General features: G+C 43.7%; 1 protein-coding gene across 1 annotated transcript in view; it reads right to left on the bottom strand.

The window, feature by feature from the left end:
* Window positions 1–10933: 10933 nt before the first annotated feature.
* LOC121533219 (dynamin-2) overlaps window positions 10934–21483 on the bottom strand; it is a 34546-nt gene continuing 23996 nt past the window's right edge. Inside the window, 7 exon segments of the mRNA XM_041839041.2 lie at window positions 10934–11071; window positions 11932–12133; window positions 12136–12182; window positions 12449–12675; window positions 17784–17948; window positions 19082–19193; window positions 19359–19468. Of these exon segments, the coding sequence (XP_041694975.2) occupies window positions 11005–11071; window positions 11932–12133; window positions 12136–12182; window positions 12449–12675; window positions 17784–17948; window positions 19082–19193; window positions 19359–19468 (930 nt within the window). The 3' untranslated portion in view covers window positions 10934–11004.

Here is a 21483-nt window from a genome sequence, read left to right as displayed (position 1 = left end):
CACTAGTTATACACACTAGTTATACACACTGGTTATACACACTGGTTATACACACTGGTTATACACACTGGTTATACACACTGGTTATACACACTGGTTATACATACTGGTTATACACACTGGTTATACACACTGGTTATACACACTGGTTATACACACTGGTTATACTAGTATAGTCACACTCACTCAGGTAACAATATCACCCAGTGTCTAACTGTCAGTCCCTCCTCTCTCAGGTCTATACCGTCCGCAGACTCTTTGACGATAAGAGGCGTGTCTATACATAAAGACACGCCCACTCCGCCTCCTCACAGCCAATCAGGGAGCAGGGTTATGGGAGGAAGAGAGGAATGAAGCAGAGGAGGATACAGAAGAAGTATTCTGCGTCACAAATTGCACCCTATTCCCTATCTAGAGCTCATCTCTGGTCAAAAGTAGTGCACCATCTAGGGAATAGGGTGCCGTTTTGGATTCTGTCGTACAACTTTGCCATTTGGGCTCAACCCAGTGTTCATTAGACACAGAACTAGACAACGTTTAGAACGTTTAGAGGTTCTGCCTCCAATTTGTCCAATAAGAATGTTCACTTTGTGTTCCGGAAAACATTTCCCACCCTGTTTGTGCGTATTGAACGCAGCTCTGGGACCGTATCCACAAAGTGCTGATCTAGGATCAGGTCCCCACCCGTCCATTACATTTACATCATTTAGCAGACGCTCTTATCCAGAGCCACTTACAAATTGGTGCATTCAACTTATGATAGCCAGTGGGATAACCACTTTTTTCCTTTTTTATTTTTATGGTGGGTGGGGGAAGAAAGTAATCTAGTTCAATCTAGTCCATGTAATCTTATTCATTATGATCTAAAAGGCCAAACTGATCCTAGATCATCCCTCCTACTCTGAGAGGCTTTATGTTTGTTTCTTTCTGTTTTCGATCATCCCATAGAAATAGAATGACTAGAATGGGAGACTCATCATCTGTAGATCAGTCAGTCCAGGGGCGGACTGACATTTCGGGCAATTACCAGATGGGCTGGTCTTAATTAGCATTTTGCACAACAACAACAAAAAGTATCTAGCTAGTAATGGGGGCGTCAAGGAAAAAAATGGGCCAGTGTGTTAGAAATGCCAGAGCTGATTTATGGTCCCAGTCCGCCCCTGAGTCGGTCATCATCATTTCCCCACTATGCATTAAAGATGTGATCCGCTCATAAGTGCCCGTTGGGTTTAAATCACTCTAGTAATTGAATTTCTATGGGTCCTCCTATTTTCCCAGAACAAGCCTCACCCAACCCCTAATGTCCCTCCTCTCCTGTCATTGGTCCATGTCTTTGTGACCTGTGTGGGTAGCCAATCAGCTTGTAGGGCCAGGTTTTTTTTGGTGTTACTGAGTTTTATGTGCCAGTAAGATTCCATGCTGATATCTAGATGAACAGGCATGTTTGTTGTTTGTTTTCCTTGAGTGTGTGTGTGTGTGTGAGAGAGAACATGTCCATCTAATTTCAGTTGCGGTACAGGGGATCAATCATTTTACAGAGAACCTAGTTTACCGTTGACCCTAAAGCTTTGGTTACGTCCCAATCCTCCACCCCCCCAAGTGTGCACTTGCCTTGCACACTTCCAGTCATGGATTTCACAATGGTTAGAACTCCCTCCAGCCAATGACAACACCGTTCCAATGCTTTTAAAACCATTACAAAAAGTGTGTGAGTCCAGTGGAGAATTGGGATACAGTCTGTGATTGTATGGTTGTGATTGTAACTAAGGGAGAAGCACTGTGATCGTTCTTCACCATGTTGCCATGGCAGCCAGTGATTTTAATGTTGGTTTTTTTTACACAATAAAAGACAGAACATTTGATTTAAGCAATGGTGTAGTTGTGCTTTTATTGTATAGGACCAGACCTTGGGGCCGTATCCACAAAGCACCTCAGAGTAGTAGTTCTGATCTAGGATCAGGTCCCAACCTGTCCATTTAATCTTATTCATTAAGATCTAAAAGGCAAAACTGATCCTAGATCAGAACTCCTACTCTGAGATGCTTAATGTTTACTGTCCCAGGATTAATGGTACTGATTGCAATGGACAGCTGTTGCCCTCTAGTGGCCTACCGACATCATGACAAACATACAGACCGCTGTATACCCTATGAAAGTTGCACGTCATTTTCCAGGAAGTAGCCTTGTAGTTCTTTCTACTTTTGTAGGCTTTTTGAATGATATTCAGCGCAAATATCTCATAAAAGACATCTAGCAGAAGTAAATTCATCGACAAACACAAATATAATCGTATATATTTAATTTGATAATATAATCGTCAAGCCCATCCAAGAGATTAGGGGACATGACCCTGAAGTCAGACGTAGGATGATGTCACTTTAATAAAGTATTAACAAGAAGGCGTCGTCATCAGCAGTATACATTGTTAGGCGTGTCTGTCAGCTACTAGGGACACGATTCAGTCCAAGGAGTGTTATAGAGCAGTGCACTGGACAGCTAACAGTGTGGCTTTTTAAAGGTAATTTACTCATTCATTGAGTGAGAGAGGGGAGATTGATTGATTTAGATTTGATTAGGATCTCCTTTAGCCCAAGGGAAGTGGGAGGAGTCATGTAAATGGGGAGGGGTCAGGGAAGTGGGAGGAGTCTGGAAGTGATAATGAGAGACAAAGAGGGGGAGAGAGGTAGGGGAGCAGTGAAATAAAATAAAAGAGAGAGATAGAGGGAGAAGAAAAAAGTCATTTTGTTTAGTCAGTTAGTTCTTACTGGCATCTGTTACTAAACCAAAACAAGCAGCAGGTAGGCATCCCACAATCCTTCAGGATAATACAGGAAAAGGAAGTGAGTCTTTGACATCCACTAAGTCACAAGGTGTGTGTGTGTCCGCATGCATGTGTCAACCTGCAGCTTGTCTTGAGGGGCAACCAGAGACACATTAGCAGAAACATAAACAGTATCTCACACATCTAACAACACACACACACACACACACACACATCAACTGCACACACACATCTAACTGCACAACACTCTGAAAACACAACAAGCCAAGCTAGCTCCACATCGCCCCGTGTGGCCAGGAGTGGCATGGCAGCAGGTATTACAGGCTCCACACTCTCTGGGGGGGAAGTTTCTCATTGGTACAGATCTAGGATAATAATAATAATAATATGCCATTTAGCAGACGCTTTTATCCAAAGCGACTTACAGTCATGCGTGCATAAATTTTTGTGTATGGGTGGTCCCGGGGATCGAACCCACTACCTTGGCGTTACAAGCGCCGTGCTCTACCAGCTGAGCTACATCAGCTTCCCCTCCCCTAATTCTAACCTAATTGTTAACCATTAGTGGGGAAAATGCTAAACTGACCCCAGATCAGTGTCTACACTCTAAAAATGAGGGGTTCAACAAGGGTTATTCTAAGATCCTCAAAGTTCTTCAAAGAACCTTAGGGTTCTTGGCACTGAAAATGGCCCCCAAAAGGATATTCCAAGAAGTCCATAGATGGTGGGGTTCATCGAGGAACTTCCTTAGTTGGTTGGGGTTCTTGCAGGAACCTAACTGCCCAACAGAAATATTTGAATTTGAAAGGACAGCAGGTGCAAACATTTAAGGTAAGGGTTGTCCCTTGTATGATCTAAATTGATATTGTTTTATGATGATACCATTTATCTTTTCATATTTGTGTAAATCTTTCTAAAACAGAAAATGAACATAATTCAATGGATATCAATCAACAAAGAGGTAAGAATATGTAGGCTATAAGAATATGTTGAAGGCTGCTGTATTGGCTGCAGATGACTGAACTGCTCACTTTCGTGTCTGTGTCTGCAGGTATACAGACGAGGCATACAAAGGTATGTGAATTGGTATTGGCATGTTATGCAGATCACATTAACCATCCTCCTCCCTTACCTCTTCAATGAATATCCCATAGGACTCTACATTATGGACAAGGTATGTGTTTGAAAACCATTATCAAAACAGTTTTCTTTCATTCACATTCACCACAAAAACCAAGGTATGAATTCTGTCGTGTGCATGTTTTGTTAATCATCTGTATAACTACTATTTTGGGGATTTACAGACTTCACCCTCCCTACAGCTCTGATGAATATAACAGGAAACCTGTTCAATCACCATGCACTGCAAAATCATTCTGGCTATGGATACGGAGAACATCAACACATTAACCTAAAAATCCCAGAGGATATACCCATTGGACTTGGGGCTCTGCTGTTAGTTTACCCCATTTTTTTATTTTTTTTATTCTGTTTTGCAACTCAAATCATAATAAACACAGAACTAAAATATTGTTATTGTTATGCGTATTATTAATAATAATAATAATACGTGAGGGGGTAGTTCAAAAATTCACCTCAAAAGGTTCTTCAGAAGGTTATTTGAGGATCCATTAAAAGGGATTCTTTGAAGAACCCTTTTAAAGTTGTTTTTGTTCAAATAACTGTGGGGGAACCCCTAGAAGTTTCAATTCGAAGAACCCCTAAAGGACACTCCAGGAACCTTTTATTTTTTAGAGTGTATGGGAAACTTCACCTACACTGTGCTGTACCATGCAGTGCACCCCCTTATTGGTGCACTACCCCGGGGCCGGGTTGAGCATGGTACATTAAAGGCTAGCTCCATAGCGCCTCCATGTGGCCTGGATTAGCATGACAGGGCATTACAGGCTACATGCAGTTCAGTCCCTTATTCGTGCACTGGCGCGCGGTGTTGAGGAGCTAACGTCTTCCTAGTTATTCTGGTGGAAATCAAAAGCCAATGAAGTGTTACATTCCAAATAAAGATTTGATTTTAGTTTGATAGGGAATTTAAGACGGGCAATTGGGATACTGTACTATCAATTCAACATATCAATTCATATTGTAATGAAATGATGATCTCTAGAGGACATTGTGAATAAGTATCTGAAAGGTAGAACCGTGTGTGTATATGTTTGTGCGTGTATCTGTCAAATCTAATCTAATTGTAGTTGTCACATGTTTCGTAAAAACAACAGGTGTAGACTAACTGTGAAATGCTTACTTCGGAGCCCATTCCCAGAGTTAAAAAGTAAGAGAAGTATTTGCTCAATCTGGCCACGCGTTACGAGGCTCTAACGCTCTATACCCAAATGGATAAACTTTGAGATTGCTTTTCTCTGAAACTCGTGGAACACAATAGTCCAACGTTTTCAGAATACAAGCAGTGCACTTCAGGCAGCCCAACTGGACCTGTCTAACGCTGTTCGTTTGGTGGCCTATTTGAGAGATGTTGTACTTAATGAGTATATACTACATACTATATACAGTGAGTGAAAAAAGTATTTGATCCCCTGCTGATTTTGTACGTTTGCCCACTGACAAAGACAATCAATTTATAACATTTTTGACATGCGTTTTTCTGGATTTTGTTGTTGTTATTCTGTCTCTCACTGTTCAAATAAACCTACCATTAAAATTATAGACTGATTATTTATTTGTCAGTGGGCAAACGTACAAAGCAGGGGATCAAATACTTTTTTCCCTCACTGTACTATTAGTTGATTTTAGTATACTGTAAACGAACGGTATCCTTTCATTTGAGCGTACTAGCGCTATGCCTTTAGGCTGTGGCTATGCAACCTCTTGCTAGCTTGTTAGCATAATAAATTACTAGCTAGACATTAAACGCTTTACAACCCTGACACGCAACAAAAGAGAAGACGAAAAAAAACATGCTGATGAGTGGTCAGAGACAGAGCCTGACTGTCGTTTATCAATGACAGGTCAGCAGAAATTTGCCGTCGGTGTGTTCACTGTTGTGATTGACACACTTATTGCTGAGTTTGATAGGAGGTATGAGTCATACAAAGAGCTAAATAACTACTTTGGATGTTTAAAACAATATGCCTTCACTTTCCTCACAAGACCTACATTCATCTGCACACAACCTTCAGAGGAAAAATCTATCAAACTTGCAACATGATTTTCCAGATGAAATCGTCTAGTTTAAAGAACATAAAAAGTGAGAAAAACACTTCTGCCAGGGCATTGCTTCACATGTTGAGCCAGAGGAATCTACTGCAGTGTTTCCCAATGTTGACATTGCCTTGCGAATATTCTTGACTTTACCTGTTACCAGTGCATCGGGAGCGGTCCTTTTCAAAGCTGACTCTTGTCAAAAACAGAGTGACAGGAAAGACTGAACTATTTGACTCTTATGGCTCTTGAGAATGATGTACTCAAGACACTTGATTTCAAGGACATGGTTGCAGATTTTGCTGCTCGGGAAACGAGGAAGAAATCATTTAAAGGTAAGCCATGATGACAATTTTTGTAATAAATTAATGCACTGCATAAGGCCTAACGCTGGTCCGCTGGAGACGGCTGGAGAGGCTCTGTCCAGCCAGCTGATGGTGCTGAAATGGTGGCCCGCGCTCTTGTTTTGTTTGAGATGGCTGTGCGGATGGAAACTGTCCGTGGTCCTCCTGGATCAATAGCGTTACCATGCTGTGTAGCCTAGGTCATGCAACTGTCTGTTATATACAGTATATTATACAGTATGCTCTGTGGACTTTACCTGATAAATGTTGCGCTCCGGTTTTAACTGTGATGATTAAGAAACACAAACATAAAAATGTTCTGCTTTACTCTGCTGTATTGCTGTATAGGCACCTATTTTCCTTAATAATAATTGAAGCACACACACACAGCGTGTCTAACTGTCCGTCTGTCCCTCCTCTCAGGTCTATACCGTCTGCAGACTATTCGATGACAAGAGGCGGGTCTGTACATAAAGACACGCCTACTCAGCCTCCTCACAGCCAATCAGGGAGCAGGGTTATGAGAGAATAAATAAAAAGTGGGCCTGTTAGAAATGCCAGAGCCGAATGATGGTCCCCAATCCTTTACCCTTTTCCCCAAGTGTGCACTTGCCTTGCACACTTCCCATCATGGATTTACCAATGGGGGAAACTCCCTCCAGAGTTTCCACCATTGGGTGGAGAATTGGGATGCAGTCTGTGATTGTAAGGTTGTGATTGTAACTAAGAAGGGAGAAGTACTTTGATCGTTCTTCATCATGTTGCCATGGCAGCCAGGGATTTTAATACCTGTGTTTTGTTTACACAATAAAGACAGAACATTTGATTTGAGGAATGGTGTAGTTGTGCTTTTATTGTATAGGACCAGGAACTGGGGCGTATCCACAAAACACGTCAATGTAGTAGTGCTGATCCAGGATCAGGTCCATGTAATCTTTTTCATTATGATCTAAAAAGTTTAACTGATTCTAGATCAGAACTCCTACTCTGAGACAGTTTGTGGCTAGGGTCCAGGATTAATAAGGTACTGATTGGACAGCTGTTTCCCCCTAGCGACAAACACAGACTGCTGTATACCCTATGAAAGTTACACACTTTTCAGGAAGTGGCAAAAACGTACCGCAATGGTCTTCAAAAACGTAATGAAAGGCATCTGGCAGATGTAAATTCGACAAAAACAGATATAATATTTTATCACAGAGACCGCTGCATATGGTGCCTTCAAGTTAACTGGGAACTCTGAATTTTTTTTGGTAAAATCATGATGTCAGTGATCTTCAGGTGGTAAAGTCAGAGATTTAGAAAGATGCCTGAGTTTCCGACTTGGAATTCCGAGTTGGATGACCATTCAACAATAATTTACCCAGTCGGAGCTCGTTTTATTTCGAGTTCCTGGTTGTTTTGAACGTGGCATTACCCTAAGAAAGTGACATGTAATTTTCAATGAAGTGGCCTTGTATTTTTTTAACTTTTGTAGGCTTTTTGAATGGTCTCCAATGGGCAAAAACGTAATGCAATGGTATTCAGGCAAAACCTCATGAAAGGCATCTGGCATAAGTACATTAATCGACAAACACAAATATAATTAGATATTTATCTTAAATAACCAAGTTTTCACGAATTGGATGATATAATCTTCAAGCCCATTCAAAAGATTAGGGGACATGACCCTGAAGTTAGACGTAGGATGATGTCACTTTAACCGACTATCATCATCATTAGTATACATTGTTAGGTGTGTCTGTCAGCTGCTCCATACTAGGGACACGATTCAATCCAAGGAGTGTTATAGAGCAGTGCCTTTTAAAGGTAATTTACAGAGAATGCATTCATTGAGAGTGACAGAGTGAGAGAGAGAGAGAGAGAGAGGAGGGGAGAGAGAGAGAGAGAGAGAGAGAGAGAGAGGGGGAGAGAGAGAGAGAGAGAGAGAGAGGAGGGGAAGAGATGAGGGGAGAGGGAGAGAGAGAGATGAGGGTAGAAAGAGAGAGAGGGAGAGAGAGAGGGGGGGGGGGGGGGTGATGAACAGCAACAAAAAGAGCAGCCACCACACCTCAGTGCCTTTATACCACTTATCTGTTTATTATTCCATCACTCCATCTTTATACACCTTCTTCCCTCTACTGTTCCATTCTACCCATCCCTCGTTCACCCAGTGGTTCTTCCCTCTACTGTTCCATTCTACCCATCCCTCGTTCACCCAGTGGTTCATTCCTTTATTATTCCATCACTCCATCTTTATACACCTTCTTCCCTCTACTGTTCCATTCTACCCCTCCCTCGTTCACCCAGTGGTTCATTCCTTTGTTCATTAATCTGTTCATTCAATAGGAAAGCCACAGGTAAGAATACAAAGAGTCTGAAATGGCACCCTATTCCCTATGTGGTGCACTACTTTTGAACCCCTCTGTCTGGTTTCTGATTGGTCCATTCAGGAAGCAGGTCCATTTTTATTGGTCCATTCAGGAAGCATGTCCATTTTGATTGGTCTATTCAGGAAGCAGCGGTCAGAGGCCAGATTGACAGCAAGCTACCATTTACAATACACTTGGCTAAAAGACGGGATTTAATTAAAGAAGCATTGGTGATAAGCGAACAACATTTACATTACATTTACATTTTAGTCATTTAGCAGACGCTCTTATAGTTAGTGAGTGCATACATTTTTTTTAAATAATATTTTTAATTTTTTTTGTTCATTTCATACTGGCCCCCCACGGGAATCGAACCCACAACCCTGGCGTTGCAAACGCCATGCTCTACCAACATCCCTGCCTGCCATTCCCTCCCCTACCCTGGGCCAATTGTGCACCGCCCCATGGGTCTCCCGGTCACGGCCGGCTACGACAGAGCCTGGATTCGAACCAGGATCTCTAGTGGCACAGCTAGCACTGTGTTGACATTTTAACTGTCAACACTCAACAATGATCCTTGTAAATTACCTAATAAAACTCAAGTGCAGTGAGCTTATCGACAACGCATCTTTGATTGAATCCCAGCCCTTGTCTAACTATCTACTACTAATTTGGTCCTTTGAACATCGATAACTGATGAGAAACTAGCTAACTATATTGACTACAGGGTTGGTGTCAATTCCATTTAAATTCCAGCCAATTCAGAGAGTAAACCAAATTCAAATTGTTCTCATTAAAGAGCATTGAAGAGAATTGGTACTTCCTGAATTGACTGAAATTGAAATGGAATGGAGCCCAACCCTGACTGGTTACCACTGTTCTTTGAGTGAACTGTGAGGGCAGTTGAAGCTAACTAGTTTCCATTGAAATCAATTCATTTTAACAAATGTTTATCAAAATTGATTTTAATATATAATATTCCTGCATATTGAGGTGCATAGTGAAGATTATACCTAAAAATACAAATGTACATATGATCCAGTCAGAAGCATAGAAACATTTAAAACAGCATAAAGAAATAAGTATTTTGTTATTAATTATAGAGTGTATTTTTGATTTAAAAAATTGGAATGTCTCCATGTAAAGAAGTCATACAAGAATCAACAAGTTCTAGGTATTCACAACAATCATTAAACATTTTTAAACCTGTTTGATTTGAAATGATATCATATCCCCTGGTTTGAACTAAGTTCATTGAAGTAAGTTAGAGTTAAACAAAGAAATGTAGGTTTCATTCTCTCTCTCTCAAATTTTTGTTGTTGTTGCAGGTAATAAACATTGTTACAAAGCTAAAAAACAATGTAATCAAAAGTACATAGTGTTGCTTAAAAATGTAGCTCTCTCTCTCTTTCAATCACTTAAAAAAATTGCAGGTATTAAACATTGTTACAAATTTAAAAAACTACGTAATCAAAAGTACATAGTGTTGCTTAAAAATGTAGCTCTCTCTCTCTTTCAATCACTTAAAAAAATTGCAGGTATTAAACATGGTTACAAAGCTAAAAAACAACATAATCAAAAGTACATAGTGTTGCTTAAAGATTTAGCTCTCTCTCTCTCTTTCAATCACTTTAAAAAAATTGCAGGTATTAAACATTGTTACAAAGCTAAAAAACTATGTAATCAAAAGTACATAGTGTTGCTTAAAAATGTAGCTCTCTCTCTCTCTCTCTCTCTCTCTCTCTCTCTCTCTCTCTCTCTCTCTCTCTCTCTCTCTCTCTCTCTCTCTCTCTCTCTCTCTCTCTCTCTCTCTCTCTCTCTCTCTCTCTCTCTCTCTCTCTCTCTCTCTCTCTCTCTCTCTCTCTCTCTCAATCACTTTTTAAAAATTGCAGGTATTAAACATTGTTACAAAGCTAAAAAACAACATAATCAAAAGTACATAGTGTTGCTTAAATGAACAAACGTAAATAATAACAATCTGATAACAATAATATGACAATATTAAGAGAGAATACATGAAAGAACAATAATATGACAATATTAATATTTAGAGAGAGTACATTAAATACTGTTTTGAATCATGTTAGGGAATAAAACATCAACGTTACACATTGTTTTGTTGTAGTCAAAGGACATTAGGAGTGGGAATTGGTCATTTTAAGGCTGTCTCTCTCTCTCTCTCTCTCTTCTGTGTGGGTGTGTGTGTCTGTGTGTGTGTGTGTCTGTGTGTGTGTGGGTGTGTGTGTGTCTGTGTCTGTGTCTGTGTCTGTGTCTGTGTGTGTGTGTGTGTGTGTGTGTGTGTGTGTGTGTGTGTGTGTGTGTGTGTGTGTGTGTGTGTGTGTGTGTGGGTCTAGTCCAGCAGTGAAGGCTCTGAAGGGCGTATGATGGTGGGACGGCCTGGGGCCGCTGGGGGTCTTCTGTTGTAGAGGAGGACAAGAGGAGGGAGGGAGGGGGGGAAGGAGGGATGGAGAGAGAGGGAGTGAGGAATGGAGTGAGGGAGGAAGAGATGGAGGGAAGGTGGAGGGAGAGAGAGGGATGGAGGGAGAGGGAGGGTGTGTGGGGGATGGAGGGAGAGGTAGGGTGGGATGGGGGATGGAGGGAGGGATAGAGTGAGGGAGGGATAGATGGAGGGAAGGTGGAGGGAGAGAGAGGGAGGGAAGGTGAGAGGAGTGAGGAAGGAGAGAAGAGAAAAACATATGTATCATTCCCACAACCCACAATACACCAAGCCCCCTCCACAACCCACAATACACCAAAACCCCCTTCCTACAACCCACAATACACCAAACCCCCTCCATAACCCACAATACACCAAACCCCCTCCACAACCCACAACCCACAATACACCAAACCCCCTCCACAACCCACAATACACAAACCCCCTCCACAACCCACAATACACCAAACCCCCTCCACAACCCACAACCCACAATACACCAAACCCCCTCGACAACCCACAATACACCAAACCCCCTCCACAACCCACAATACACAAACCCCCTCCACAACCCACAATACACCAAAACCCCTCCACAACCCACAATACACCAAACCCCCTCCACAACCACTACCACCAAACCCCCCACCACCAAACCCCCCTCCACAACCACCACCAGCACCACCACTACCACCACCAAACCACACCTCTAAATGTAACATCATTACCAACAACAGCGATCCATTGTGACCCAATAGACCGTTCTAGTAGTTCTACCCTCCATACCCCCAGAGGTAGGCGAGGCGTGCACACCGCCCTGCCCAGGAGCAGAGCTCTTACCTGGGTATGCCGGGGGGCAGTACTGGGGGTACCCTGGCTGGGCGAGACGGGATCAGGGGGACATTGGCAACAGGGTCCGCTCCACTGTAGGTGTTGACTGGTGGGGGTCCGGGTCGAGAGGGGATGAGGGGCGCCCCGAAAGCTGGGTTTTGGGTACTGGAGGGAGGTGGGGCGGGGGTGGGGCCTCTTACTGCCGGGGGCGACTAGGAGGGGGGGCAGCGGCCGGAGCTGGTCTGGCCTGAGGAGGGGGGCTGGGGGGAGAGATAGAGAGAGGGGAATAGAGGGGGAGAGAGGGGGGAGATGGAGAGATAGGTGGAGATGGAGAGATAGGGGGATAGAGGAAGAGATGGGGGATAGAGGAAGAGATAGGGGGATAGAGGGAGAGATGGGGGGATAGAGGGAAATAGATAGAGAGAGATAGTGGAAGAAAAGGGAAATAAATATATGTATATTCCCAGTTTCACGTCCAAATGTACATTCACATAGTGAGAGCCTTGTGTGTATGTCTCTCTGTTACCTGGGTTCCTTGGTCCTCCAGGTGTCGTCTACAGGTGGAGGTACAGGAGCCGACACTGTGGTTGTACTGATATCCCCTATGATCACCAGGGCTTCTTTCAGAGCATGATACATCCTCAACATCTCATCTCTCCTCTGAGCCTGATCAGCTGACTCCTCCATCATACTGCCCTGGTCCCCACAGGAATACAGGTAGGCTAACAACTCAGAATGGATGAAGTCTTTAGCCTAGAGAAGGACAGGGGGAGAGGGGGAGAGAAGAGAGTTAGTACATCAAGTCTGGTGTGTGTGTTCACATAGTCTGGTGTGTATGTGTGTGTTCACATAGTCTGGTGTGTATATGTGTGTTCACATAGTCTGGTGTGTATGTGTGTGTTCACATAGTCTGGTGTGTATATGTGTGTTCACATAGTCTGGTGTGTATATGTGTGTTCACATGGTCTGGGGTGTTCACTGTCTGGTGTGTTTTTCACTTCTGTGTGTTTGTGTGTGTGTTCACATAGTCTGGTGTGTATATGCGTGTTCACATAGTCTGGTGTGTATGTGTGTGTGTGTTCACATAGTCTGGTGTGTATATGCGTGTTCACATAGTCTGGTGTGTGTGTGTGTGTGTGTTCACATGGTCTGGTGTGTGTGTTCACATAGTCTGGTGTGTGTGTGTGTGTGTGTGTTCACAATTCCACGTTGTCTCCGTGCTGTTTGTTGCTACTTGGCTACCTGCCAAACTGTTTTCGCTTTTTACTTTTAATAACCGTTTAATCAAACTCTGTATTTAAGTTTACAAACGTCCTCACTCTACTTTTTTCATTCACCTTTATCACCCCGTCCCTTTATCTGGACATGGTTCTACAGAAACTCCACCAGCCGGAAAAGCTAAGTAAAATTAACACTATGCCATCTCATTGCAGTCGCTGTACTCATCATTTAGAGGAGTACTATCGCTTCAGATGCAGTCATAAGCAATGTAAATGTATGAAAGGATGAAACAGCATCTGTGCCACCAGTAAGTACAGGTAGTAGTGTTGATCCCCATGCACAGTCCCCGCAGCCAGATCATTTTCTCACGGCTTCTGGAAAGAAATGCTGTCGGCATGCTCAACCGGTGTCGCTCATTCAGCCGATAGAAACGTTCAACCTGTTTTCCCCACTAAGCAACGAGTCGGGAGTCAGAGCCTTCCCAGGTCTCTCCTCCACCCGTTACGGGGTCTGACCCACCGAAGCCTCCTACCATTAACTCTGACTAATTGAAAACCCTAGTCATCCAGCCATCATTCACTGTTTACCAGGGAGCAGGGCTACCGCGGAAAGGCTAATCTGAAGATGGTGCTGGCTAAGGCTAAAACTGGCGAGTGTAGATGGTATAGGGATATTGTTATCCACGTCGGCACCAACGATGTTAGGATGAAACAGTCAGAGGTCACCAAGTGCAACATAGCTTTAGCGTGTAACTTAGCTAGAAAGATGTGTCGGCATCGAGTAATTGTCCCTGGCCCCCTCCCAGTTAGGGGGAGTGATGAGCTCTACAGCAGAGTCTCACAACTCAATCGCTGAATTTGTAGGTAACTGGTCCTCTTTCTGGGACTTCCCCACAAACAGGACCAAGCCTGGCCTGCTGAGGAGTGACAGACTCCATCCTAGCTGGAGGGGTGCTCTCATCTTATATATCAACATAGACAGGGCTCTAACTCCTCTACCTCCACAATGAGATAGGCTGCAGGCCAGGCAGCAGGATGTTAGCCAGCCTGCCAGCTTAGTAGAGTCTGCCCAGTTTTCCCCATTGAGACCTTGTCTGTGCCTCGATTTAGGTTGGGTAAAACTAAACATGGCAGTGTTCGCCTTAGCAATCTCACTGGAATAAAGACCTCCTCCATTCCTGTCATTATTGAAACAGATTGTGATATCTCACATCTTCAAATAGGGCTACTTAATGTTAGATCCCTTACTTCCAAGGCAATCATAGTCAATGAACTAATCACTGATCATAAACTTGCTGTGATTGGCCTGACTGGTTCAAGCCTAATGAATTTACTGAGTTAAATGAGGCCTCTCCTCCTGGTTACACTAGTGACAATTTCCCCCTGCATCCCGCAAAAGGTGTTGCAAATGTTTTTGATCTTCTAGTCATGAAATCTCTGCAGCCTACTCAATCACTTTTTATAGCTACTGTTTACAGGCCTCCTGGGCCGTATACAGCATTCCTCACTGAGTTCCCCGAATTCCTATCAGACCTCGTAGTCATAGCAGATAATATTCACATTTTTGGTGACATCAATATTCACATGGAGAAGTCCACAGACCCACTCCAAAAGGCTTTCAGATCCATTATTGACTCAGTGGGTTTTGTCCAACATGTCTCGGGGACCTACGCATTTCCACAGTCATACCCTGGATCTAGTTCTGTCCCGTGGAATAGATATTGTGGATCTAAATGTTTTTCCTCATAATCCTGGACTATCGGACCACCATATTATTATGTTTGCAATCGCAAACAAATAATTAGCTCCGACACCAACCAAGGATTATCAAAATCCACGCTATAAATTCTCTGACAACTCAGAGTCCTTGATGCCCTTACAGACTCCCTCCACCTACCCAAAGACGTTGGAGTGCAAAAATCAGTTAACCACCTAACCGAGGATCTAAACTTAACCTTGTGTAATACCCTAGATGCAGTCGCACCGCTAAAAACCAAAAAAAATGGTCACAAGAAACTAGCTCCCTGGTATATAGAAAATACCCGAGACCTGAAGCAAGCTTCCAGAAAATTGGAATGGAAATGGTGCTCCACCAAATTGGAAGGCTTCCGACTAGCTTGGAAAGACAGTACCGTGCAATATCGAAAAGCCCTCACTGTTGCTCGATCAGACTACTTTTCCAATCTGATTGAGGAGAAAAAAAAACAATCCAACATTTATTTTTGATACTGAACTAAAAAGCAGCATTCCCCCAAGTGAGGATGGCCTTCACTTCAGCAGTGACGAATTCAGGAACTTCTTAGATGAAAATATTATGATCATTAGAAGGCAAAGACTCCTCTTTGAATATGCATATTTCTCCAAAACTCAGTTGTCCTGAGTCTGCACAGAACTGCCAAGACGACCTCGAATCAATGGAGACACTAGTTTTTTTTATCCTGTATCTCTCAACACATTCTCACAAATAGTAATTGACTCTAAACCTTCCACCTGCCTACTGGACCCTATTACAACTAAACTACTGAAAGAGCTACTTCCTGTGTTTGGCCCTACTATGTTGAACATAATAAACGTCTCCCTATCCTCCGGATGTGTACCAAACTCACTAAAATCGGAAGTAATAAAGCCAAACCTTGACCCGGAAAATTTAAAAAATAAAATCGGCTTATATCGAATCTCCCATTTCTCTAAATGTTATTGGGAAAAAGCTGCTGCTCAGCAACTCACTGCCTTCCTGAAGGCAAATAATGTATTCGAAACGCTCCAGTCTGGTTTTAGACCACATCATAGTACTGACACTGCACTCAGATGGCCTACCTTGGAAGTGTTTCAGAAATAAGGAAGTGGATGGCGGCAAATGTTTTACTTTTAAACTCGGACAAAACAGGGATGCTAGTTCTAGGTCCCAAGAAACAAAGAAATCTGCTGTTTGATCTTACACTGAATCTCGATGGTTGTACAGTCGTCTCAGCGTTACTTCAGCGTTACTCTGGACCCCGATCTGTCTTTTGACGAACATATCAAAAATATTTCAAGAGCAGCTTTTTTCTATCTTCGTAACATGGCAAAAATCCGAAATGTAAAAAAAAAATATATATATATATATATATATATGCAGAAAAGCTAATCCATGATTTTGTCATTTCAAGATTAGCCTACTGCAATGCTCTACTCTCTCGCTACCCGGATAAAGCACTAAATAAACTTCAGCAAGTGCTAAATACGGCTGCTAGAATCTTGACTAGAACCAACACATGTGATCATATTACTCCTGTTAAGGCTAAGGCTGATTCCAAGATTTTACTGCTAACCTACAAAGCATTACATGGATCTGCTCCTACCCATCTCTCTGATTTGGTCCTGCCGTACATACCTACACGTACACTACGGTCACTAGACGCAGGCCTCCTTATTGTCCCTAGAATTTCTAAGCAAACAGGTGGAGGCAGGGCTTTTTCCTATAGAGATCATTTTTTTATGGAATGGTCTGCCGATCCATGTGAGAGACGTAGACTCGGTCTCGACCTTTAAATCTTTACTGAAGACTCATCTCTTCAGTAGGTCCCATGATTGAGTGTAGTCTGGCCCAGGGTTGCGAAGGTGAACGGCAAGGCACTGGAGTGACGAACCACCCTGTCTCTGCCTTGCCGGCTCCCCTCTCTACTGGGATTCTCTGCCGGGGGCTGAGTCACTGGCTTGCTCTCCCATGCCGTCCCTACAAGGGGTGCATCACGTTGTGCAAGGCTTTTTTCGCTACACTCAACTTGTGTGGGTTGAGTCACTGACTTGATCTTCCTGTCCGGTTTGTCGCCCCCTCGGGCTCGTGCGGTGGGGGATATCTTTGTGGGCTATACTCCATCTTGTCTCGGGGTAGTAAGTTGGTGGTCTGTTGATATCCCTCTGGTGGTGTGGGGGCTGTGCTTTGGCAAAGTGGGTGGGGTTATATCCCTGCCCTAGTTGGCCCTGTCCGGGTATCGGGACGGGGCCACAGTGCCCCTGACCACCCCCTTGTATCAGTCTCCAGTATCTATGCTGCCATAGTCTATGTGCCGGGGGCTAAGGTAAGTCTGTCCTACCTGGTGTAATTCTCCTGTTTTTTTCTGGTGTTCCTGTGCTGAACTTAAAGTATGCTCCCTCTATTCGCCTATCTCTCTTTCGCTCTCCCTCTCTCGGAGGACCTGAGACCATGTTTCTGATGTTTTGCCTGCAGCTTTGGAACCCTGACCTGTTCACCAGACGTGCTACCTTGGCCCGGACCTGCTGTTTCGTTTCGTCTCTCTCTCTCTCTCTCTCTCTGACCTGTTGCACCCTCTATAACCACTGTGATTATTATTTGACCCTGCTGGTCATCTCTGAACGTTTGAACATCTTGAAGAACAATCTGGCCTTAATGGCCATGTACTCTTATAATCTCCATCTGGCACAGCCAGAAGAGGACTGGCCACCCCTCAGAGCCTGGTTCCTCTCTAGGTTTCTTCCTAGGTTCCTGCCTTTCTAGGGAGTTTTTACTAGCCACTGCACTTCTACATCTGCATTGCTTGCTCTTTGGGGGGTTTAGGCTGGGTTTCTGTAAAAAGGGCTTAATAAATACATTTGATTGATTGGTGTGTGTGTGTGTGCGTGCGTGAGGTGTCCACTCACGCTGTTGATCATGAGGTGCATGATGGTCTTTGGCATTAGATCCCTGATAGACTTGTTGACGATGCCGATGTAGGAATCCACTAGATTCCTTATGGTCTCAACCTGTCTCTCCAGCTGTGGGTCCATAGAGAAGGATTCTGCTGGTCCTGTGTCCTCACTGTCAATCTGGGAGATAGGGAGGGAGGGAGATAGGGGGAGGGAGGGAGGGAAAGAGAGGCAGAGGAAGAGGAGAGAGAGAGAGAGAGAGGGGAGAGAGATAGGGGGAGGGAGGAGGGGAGAGAGAGAGAGAGGAGGGGGAAGAGAGGGAGAGAGAGAGAGAGAGGAGGGAGAGAGAGAGAGAGAGAGATGGGGGAGGAGGGAGAGAGAGAGACAGAGACAGAGACAGAGAAAGAGAGAGAGAAAGAGAGACAGAGAGAGAGAGAGAGAGAGATGAATGAGACACATTGAGAAGGATTCTTCTGGTCCTGTGCTTTCACTGTCAACCTGGCGGAGGGAGAGAGGGGGAGTGTGTGTGCACATGCTTGTGTGTTTATGTATCCATTTGTGTGTGCGTGTGTGTTACTCCCCCAGCGTCCGGTCTAGAGTGTGAAGTCACGATCTCTGCTGGTTGGGTACTGTGTAGCAACCTAGCAGTGACAAAGGTCCTAGTCTGCCCTAGAAAGCCTATGTAAATTACGATCGCCAGAATGGCCAAACCAATAATTTTTTAGACACCAGTTTTGGCCTCTAAAATGTGTTTATTATGATCAAGTTCGAACCCCACAGTGAATTGTTTAAAAGTTCGCTAAAAATCAAGATATCAAGATATTTCATTAAACAGTGATCCATTTCTGACTACTACATTTGTCATCACACAGGACCACGTGCTGAAACAGACGGCAGGCCTCGAGGCCTCTCTCAGGCAGCATGAAAACGACTACATCGACCGCTAGTTACGGCCACTTTCACCATGATCCTTAGCGATTTTTTTTGGGGTGTCATTCAGCCCCATCCAGCAATATGGAGGCACTTCAAATTCTGGTTGTAATGTCTATGGTGGCTACATCCTCCTGTGTGTGTTTTACCTGGTCTTTCTCAGGGTAAACTCCAGCTCTGAGGAAAGAAGCCTTCCAGCTGTCGACATCCTCCTGTGTGTGTTTTACCTGGTCTTTCTCAGGGTAAACTCCAGCTCTGAGGAAAGAAGCCTTCCAGCTGTCGACATCCTCCTGTGTGTGTTTTACCTGGTCTTTCTCAGGGTAAACTCCAGCTCTGAGGAAAGAAGCCTTCCAGCTGTCGACATCCTCCTGTGTGTGTTTTACCTGGTCTTTCTCAGGGTAAACTCCAGCTCTGAGGAAAGAAGCCTTCCAGCTGTCGACATCCTCCTGTGTGTCACAGGCCAGCTCTATCTGACGTAGGTCCTTATACACGTTCCTGGAAAACACACACACACACACACACACACACACACACAGACGCACACCGTGCACACACACGCATGACAAAGTACACACACTCAGTATTTCTAAACGTTACATACACTGTTTACAGATACACACACACACAAACGCGTACGTACGCATACAGATACACACACACCTGGACTCGGTGTTGAAGATGGCGAAGGTGTGTTTTGTGGACATGAAACCTTTCTCCACGTCTCTCAGCTTCAGATTATCTAGAGGCAGCATGTACTTCTTCTCTTTCTCCTGGAAACACACACAGTTAGACATACACACAGTTAGACACACACACAGTTAGACACACACACAGTTAGACACACACACAGTTAGACATACACACAGTTAGACACACACACAGTTAGACACACACACAGTTAGACACACACAGTTAGACACACACACACAGTTAGACACACACACACAGTTAGACACACACACACAGTTAGACACACACACACAGTTAGACACACACACAGTTAGACACACACACACACAGTTAGACACACACACAGTTAGACACACACAGTTAGACACACACAGTTAGACACACACACAGTTAGACACACACACAGTTAGACACACACACACAGTTAGACACACACACACAGTTAGACACACACACACAGTTAGACACACACACAGTTAGACACACACACACAGTTAGACACACACACAGTTAGACACACACACACACAGTTAGACACACACACAGTTAGACACACACACACAGTTAGACACACACACACAGTTAGACACACACACACAGTTAGACACACACACAGTTAGACACACACAGTTAGACACACACACAGTTAGACACACACACAGTTAGACACACACACACAGTTAGACATACACACAGTTAGACACACACACAGTTAGACACACACACAGTTAGACACACACACAGTTAGACACACACACAGTTAGACACACACACAGTTAGACATACACACAGTTAGACACACACACACAGTTAGACATACACACAGTTAGACATACACACAGTTAGACACACACACACACACACACAGTTAGACACACACACAGTTAGACACACACACAGTTAGACATACACGCAGTTAGACACACACACACAGTTAGACACACACACACAGTTAGACACACACACACAGTTAGACATCCACACAGTTAGACATACACACAGTTAGACACACACACACACACACACAGTTAGACACACACACAGTTAGACACTCACACAGTTAGACACACACACAGTTAGACATACACACAGTTAGACACACACACAGTTAGACATACACACAGTTAGACATACACACAGTTAGACATACACACAGTTAGACACACACACAGTTAGACATACACACAGTTAGACACACACACAGTTAGACACACACACAGTTAGACACACACACAGTTAGACATACACACACAGTTAGACACACACAGTTAGACACACACAGTTAGACATACACACAGTTAGACATACACACAGTTAGACACACACACACACACACACACACACACACAGTTAGACACACACACAGTTAGACATACACACAGTTAGACATACACACAGTTAGACACACACACACAGTTAGACATACACACAGTTAGACATACACACAGTTAGACACACACACACACACACACAGTTAGACACACACACAGTTAGACACACACACAGTTAGACACACACACACAGTTAGACATACACACACACAGTTAGACATACACACACAGTTAGACACACACACAGTTAGACATACACACAGTTAGACACACACACAGTTAGACATACACACAGTTAGACACACACACACACACACACACACACACACACACACAGTTAGACACACACACAGTTAGACACACACACAGTTAGACACACACACACAGTTAGACATACACACACAGTTAGACATACACACAGTTAGACACACACACAGTTAGACATACACACAGTTAGACACACACACAGTTAGACATACACACAGTTAGACACACACACAGTTAGACACACACACACAGTTAGACATACACACACAGTTAGACATACACACAGTTAGACACACACACAGTTAGACACACACACAGTTAGACATACACACAGTTAGACACACACACAGTTAGACACACACACAGTTAGACACACACACAGTTAGACATACACACAGTTAGACACACACACACACACACACAGTTAGACACACACACAGTTAGACATACACACAGTTAGACACACACACAGTTAGACACACACACAGTTAGACACA

Source organism: Coregonus clupeaformis, chromosome 38 (assembly GCF_020615455.1).
Source record: "Coregonus clupeaformis isolate EN_2021a chromosome 38, ASM2061545v1, whole genome shotgun sequence".
Lineage (NCBI taxonomy): Eukaryota > Metazoa > Chordata > Actinopteri > Salmoniformes > Salmonidae > Coregonus > Coregonus clupeaformis.
This window is presented reverse-complemented; position numbering and strand designations above follow the sequence as displayed.